This window comes from Setaria italica, chromosome II, assembly GCF_000263155.2.
Source record: "Setaria italica strain Yugu1 chromosome II, Setaria_italica_v2.0, whole genome shotgun sequence".
Taxonomy (NCBI): Eukaryota; Viridiplantae; Streptophyta; class Magnoliopsida; order Poales; family Poaceae; genus Setaria; species Setaria italica.
The window spans coordinates 8,058,147-8,064,704 of NC_028451.1; the positions used below are offsets into that span (position 1 = coordinate 8,058,147).

General features: G+C 48.1%; 1 protein-coding gene across 1 annotated transcript; it reads right to left on the reverse strand.

Moving 5' to 3' along the window:
* Nucleotides 1-2,863: 2,863 nt before the first annotated feature.
* Nucleotides 2,864-4,696, reverse strand: LOC101777363. The gene is made up of 3 exons (XM_012843307.2): nucleotides 4,240-4,696; nucleotides 3,950-4,083; nucleotides 2,864-3,878 (listed from the first exon to the last, which is right to left on the reverse strand). The coding sequence occupies exons 1-3, from the start codon at nucleotides 4,582-4,584 to the stop codon at nucleotides 3,101-3,103; spliced, it is 1,257 nt and encodes a 418-aa protein (XP_012698761.1). The 5' UTR covers nucleotides 4,585-4,696; the 3' UTR covers nucleotides 2,864-3,100.
* Nucleotides 4,697-6,558: the final 1,862 nt, after the last annotated feature.

The window sequence follows — 6,558 nt, forward strand, 5'->3', positions numbered from 1 at the left end:
CAAGCACTGAGCCACTAGGATGCGAACAAAGAGATAAGCTACCCTGGGGAGAGGAGAGACGCGAATTAAATGTACCCGTGACCCCTTTAGTACCGGGTGCCACCCGGTACTAAATGGGACTACGAGGCGGGCCTGGGAGACTAGCTGTTAGGTCCGGTACTAATGCTCACATTAGTACCAGTCAATTCCAATCGGTATAAAGGTGCTGGACAAAAGGCCATTTCCCTAGTAGTGGGAGACTGAACAATGAAAGGTTGTAAACAGTAGCTTTAAACCGTATGGCAATAGATGTAAAGATTATCACGATCGACTAATATATTAAGTAAACAAAAATTATCATCATGCAGAAAATATTATAGGTACACAAATATAAAACAAAATACCTGCTGAACTAAAACATCACCACATGTCTACACGCCGCTTTAGTTACCATTTACACCGTAGAAGTAGTATAAAAAGAAAAGAGTCTACATAACCTCTCTAACGTTACCCTGTTTAATCTAGCACAAGATTCTGCAGCGAAGGAAACATTGGGAAATAATCCAGAGGAAATCCAAGTAAACTCATGTTGTTTCGGAGGAAATGTGCATCCAAAAAATAAATAAAGAACTGAGATGCAAGGAATCGTGCTAACCTGTGCGTCCCTCTACTGAAAAGACTCGACGCCATCCAGTGGAGCCATCTTGCTGGTTGATCTCTCGCTGTCTCCTACCCAGCTGCCAGCAGCGGCGACCATCCAAAGGAGAGTGGAGCTGACTGAGGCTGTTTCCCTTGCTGCCCTTTGCCTTGGGGTGAAGGTTGGAGCAAACTAGCAATAATTGCTAAAGGAATATAGCTTTTGTGGACATCAACTTGACAACACGCTCCGGCAAACCATAGTGATCCATATCTACAAAAGAAGAGTGTAGCTTAAAGCGTCACCCTAGCTAAAGCTGATTATGATTCCAAGGTGGGCACCTCAAAGCCAATTATGTTCCATCAGTTCACACTGGCTGATCCAGGAATGGAGCAAGGGAGGGAGCCTATAGGGTTGTACCACCCGCTACTAGGGAAATGGCCTTATGTATTGGTTGGGAACCCCTTATTGGTTGGGAAACCCCTTAATACCGGTTTCATAACTGTTACTACTAGTTCGGTACTGAAGGTACTAAAGGGGTCAAATAATCGGTACTAAAAAGTATTAAAAAAAATCTGACCTCCCACCGGCCCGACCCACACTGCCCTCCTGCTAGCCCTGCCGCCCTTCGTCCTCCCGACGGCCCTCGCCACCCCCACCCCGCCGCCGCCCCTTGCCGCCACCGCCCTCCCGCCCCGCCGCCGATCCCGCCCGCTCGCCCTCCTTGCCGCGCGCCCGCTGTTGCCACCGCCGCCTCACCTCGCCCCACCGCTGCTCCTCATTGCCAGTGAGGGGCGAGCGGAGGGGTGAGGGGAGGGGAGGCAGAGGAGGAGAGGAAGGGTGAGGGTGCTGAGAGAGAGAGATAAAGGAGGGGGGGGAGACGGACGAACGGATGGATAAGAAGCGGCAGAGAGAGAGGGGGGGGAGGGGGGGAGGTGGCAGATGGGAGCTTTAGTACCGGGTGGGAGCTTCACTAAAGGGTAGTACTGGGTGGAGCTCCCACCCGATACTAAAGTGCTTGTGGGCCTTTAGTACCGGGTGGAGGCTCCACCCGGTACTAAAGTGGGTCACGGGGGCATCTCGGCCTAATTGCAACCGGCACTAAGGTGCTGGACGAAAGATCATTTCTCTGGTAGTGACAAGTTTGCTTCCATGATGAGTGTTAGCACCTGGTACGCTGGACCTCTCTTGTGGTGGATTCTAACCGCCTATTAGCTAAATGGGGTACTTGGGTTATATGAATAAGGAAAATTACAAAGATGATAGAATTTAGCAGTGCCACTCCAATAAATGTTTACATAGTCAAACTAGTATAAAACATAACTACTCCCTCTGTCCCAAAATATAGCTACGTTTAGCTTTTTCAAAAATCAAATCAGTTTAACTTTGACCAACAATACCTCTAAAAATAATTTTTCAAATAGAAAATGTTACATATTATAATATCTGGTTTCATGATAAATCTACTAACATTATTTTTATGTTATTAGTCTATGTGATTATTTCTCAATTCGCAATCAAAGTTGAAAATGTTTGACTTTGAAAAAATCTAAACGTAGTTATATTCTAGGATGGAGGGAGTATCATATTTGATCACTTGAGCATTGCATATTTTATGAATTCATAATATCAGTATAAGATTTATGAATTCAAAATATCAGTATAATTTTTTTCTATTATATGTAGGATGAAGGTGTTTTTGGGACCCTCATGGATGAACCATGATTGAAAATATAGGAATCAGAATTTAGCAGTGCCACTCCAACAGATAATTACATCCATGATATAGAATTTAGCAGCACCACTCCAATAGATGTTTACATTGCAAATGTACCATAAAACATAACAATCATATTTAATCACTTGTACACTGCATATTTTATAAATCCATAATATCAGTACATGTTTTTATCTATTATATGTAGGATGAAGTTGTTTTGGAGGGAAAAAAAGGTTCCAGAACGAAATGTTCTACCTGGGAAGGAAAATTGTTCCACTCAAGAAAAACTGGACTATCAGAAGAACAAAGGTTTTTGGATCTCACCACGGGACCGCTGTTAGTAGTAAGCTTTTGTTGTAATTCTGTGAAACCACCAACTTGTAATGAAGTTGAGAACCGATAAAGAAAACGACATTATGAGAAAGCTTGGGCTTGCTGCCGACGCCGCTGAGTGACTTGAAAAGCTGGGCACGGCAAGCAACTCGTAAAAGAAAATTACCATTTTCGGAGAACAATCATGCTCCATCTTTGTTTTCACAACATCGATGATCCAATTTCTTTCAAGGAAAATATGCCAGGTACTTCCACTCCCTCATATGCCTTGCTGAGTAACATACCACCAATTGCAAGATCCTCGTAAAAGAATGCTCTTTCTCCCGTAATTATACAACATACACTCTTCAACTTATTCATCATGTAACAATGCAGGAGTAACTATTACAAGATAGGTTCAGCACACTGGAAATCTGGAATGCAGCAAGGCACTACAACTGAATAACAACAGGTGATGACGTCAGATCAATGATCTTTGGGCAAACGCTGGCGACGCAGCCTCTTCTCCGCAGCCGGCCTACAGGGGTTGGGGTAACCAGGTCCACCACATCAGCACTTCCATCGAGGATATGGCCACCACCATCATCTGAACCAGCAGCACCGAACATCAGCAATGGGGACAGGTGTCCTGGCTCATCTTCCGTGGCTGTTCCACAATCATCGCCACTCAGGCTCAAGGAACATCGAGGCGATGTTCTTGGTTCATCCACTTCTGTTCTTATGTCAAGGATTTCGCTCCATTTTCTTGGACCAAACCCGTCAATGGGGTCTTCCTCAACATCAGGTCCTGCAATTCCTGTTTGCCCAACCATTGGCTGCGCTTGATCAGAGGACGGTTGCTGCCAACAATGTCCAGACTGTTCATCTTCATCAGAGGACGGTTGCTGCCAACAATGTCCAGACTGTTCATCTTCATCAGAGGACGGTTGCTGCCAACAAAGTTCAGAGTGTTCGTATCGGAGAGGTGAATCAGACGGTTGCTGCCAACAATGTTGAGAGTGTTCGTCATCTTGGAGAGGCGAATCAGACTGTTCTTGCTGGTCTTGAGGATCCTGGCTTAAGTCGTCGTCCTCAGATGAGGGGCCCTCGGCACTGCACTGCAGATCCTCCATCGCGCAGACGACAGTCTTCATCTGGCTCGGAAGCGACGGGCAGCCGGCGGTGAACTTGGTGTTCTTCGAGGAGAAGAAATTCACCGTCAGGTTCAAGCTGAAACATAGAAACATCGCACTTCACATCAACACCATCCAATAAAGAATAAAGGAAGTGGCTTTTCTTACCTTTCCCATGAGGGGAGGTTCAGCATGGTGTAGGCGAGCTTGACCTTGTTGCCGATGCCGCCGAGCGACTTGAACTCGGCCGCGGCCTTGCGCACGGCGAGGGACTCCGCCGGGTGCTGCCACGCCCACTCGAACTGCACAAGCGGACACAGAGAAACAGGGCTTTTCAGTTAGATCAGCAAGAACAGAGCAACCGCGCTCACGACCCGGGAAAAAAAAAAGGGGATCTTTTGAGCTCTCAAATCCCAATCGGTTCGAGGCTGCGATGCCAGAACGGGAGCAGGGCGTACCTGGAGCGCGGCGACGTTGGAGGGGAAGCCGTAGATGCAGAGCACCATCTCCCACGGCCGCCCGCGGCGCGTCCGCCACGCGCCGCTGGCGATCTCGCCGTTGTGCTGCCGGATCCTCCGGCGCGGGTTCACCGTGAACCCGATGTACGTCCGGATCTTGCTGCGCGGGCACAGGGACCGGAGCAGGTAGCAGCAGAAGAACCCGCCGCCGGCAGCTGTGGCGGCCCCCTGTCCCTTCGGTGGCGGGCGCCCGCCTTCCGCCGCGCCGCCGGCATCGCCGTCGCCGTCCGCCGCTGAGGTCGAGGCCTTCCTCCTCCTCGGCCTCCAGCCTCCCCTCCTGGCCATGGATTCTGGATTCTCTCTCTCTCTCCTCTCTGCGCCGCCGGCGCGTGTGATTCCGTCCGCAGATTTTTCTGGAGAGAGAAAGGGGGAGATTTGTGGGGGATGATTTGACCGTTGGAGTGTCTGCGGAAGGAGGGAGAGAAAGAGACGTTGCGCGGAGGGGAGTGGGGACACGTGTTACGTCGAAGACGCGAGTGTGGGCTTTGGTGGGCCCAAATTTCCTGCGTGGGCAAAAGGCTCAACTCATCAATTAGGCCTGGTAGTGTTATTGGGCCAGGCTTCACGGTTTCTCTCTCATTCTCAAATGCAACAGAAGAAACGGATGGATTTGATTGGCCAATGTGTGCTGAGGATACTGAAGGTGGATCCAAAGCTCGGTAAGAACTAAGAAGGATCAGGAACGGGCACCTCTGACTGCCGCCGGCCACGGGCACTACACATGGCAGTGGTTCGCCGGCGCCACCGGCAGCGTGCGTGGGTGAAGAAGCTGCTCCAGGATGATCCTTCCTCGGACGGAGGACAGAGTTCGCCGGCCGGGGTCGTCGGGTTGCAGTCACGCCCGATGAATGTGAGCCACTGACGCTGACGCCCATGCGATGCGATGCACCGGGCAGCTAGATCGATCCGCCATCGCAGGCGCGAGTCCCGCACGGCTGCACTACACTGCACGCGATGGTTTAACGTTTCTCCCTCTGCCTCACGTCCTGAAGGAAACAAGACAGTTGATGATTGACTAAATGGCTAATCTAATCCCCAGCCTGATCAAAACCAGTTGCTCATCGAGATGTTGCATGTTGTCGGTGCCTTACTACCATCAGACGAAATACTACCCTATCCATAATTAAGACACACTTTGGGTTTGTCTTCAAGTCAACAATTCAAAAAATAATGGTTGGTTATAAATTACGCTCTCTAGGTGTCAATTAAAGATGTTCGAAAATGATAAGAGTAGATCTATCCTGAAATATAGTGTTACAAAAGTAAAACATTTGTTGCTCCCTCCTTTGAAATTTAGGGCCAGTAGGGCTCCGGCTCCTCTGAAAATGGCTCTGGCTCTGGCTTCTCTAGTTGAGTGGCTTCTCCGACTCTGGCTCCTCCTTTTGAAAAAATGTTTGGCAAAACGGCTCTTCCTATGGGTCCTCCCAAGGAAGAGGAGGAGGAGCCGGAGGAGCCACTATTTTTAGCTCCTCCTCGGCAGTAAAAAAGGGCTCCGCCTCCGTAGGTGCTCCACTCGCGGAGCCGTTTGTGACGCTGCCCTTTGGTAGGGCTCCAGCAGAAGTCGCGATTGGAGCCGGAGCTGGAGCCCCACCAAATGAGTCCTTAATTACATGGCGTATTTCATTGGTTAACACAAGGCTCGATCAATATAGCATTTACAGTATACGTAACCATAGCCATAAATTTTTTTTTGCATGAGTCTAATAACACAAATTTGTGTAAAAACTTATTACTGAGGGGTTATGCTAAGGTACTCACGTTACCTTGTACGAGGTAAGATCTCAACTGAAGTCGAGCCACCAGATTTTTTAGGGATAAATCAATTTAAAAAACAAAAAAAAAGATTTGTTACTTGTGAAATAGTAATTATCTTCCCATGCATGCATGCAGATCTACAAATCATGGAAGATTCTTCATGTATGTCTTTATCCATGGTCGACATGAACCATCTATTTTCTGGTAGTGTGCATATGTATCTTTTTTTTATCAATGAAATATGTCAGAAATTTAGGTATATGTCGGTACATTTTAATTTTAAAATTAACCATGTAAAATATTATCATGAATATGTTGAGTGACTCAGTGACAGCATGATATGTGTAAGTGTTCAAGTTTACAAACGGAACCAAAAGAGGTTCAGGATGTACCCTAGGGTGGAGCCAGTGCCGGAGGCATCGATGCGCCGTTACCACCTGGATTAGTCATACTAATCGTGGGGTGACCTCAATTGATGTCGTCGTACAAGCTGATGCAGTAAGA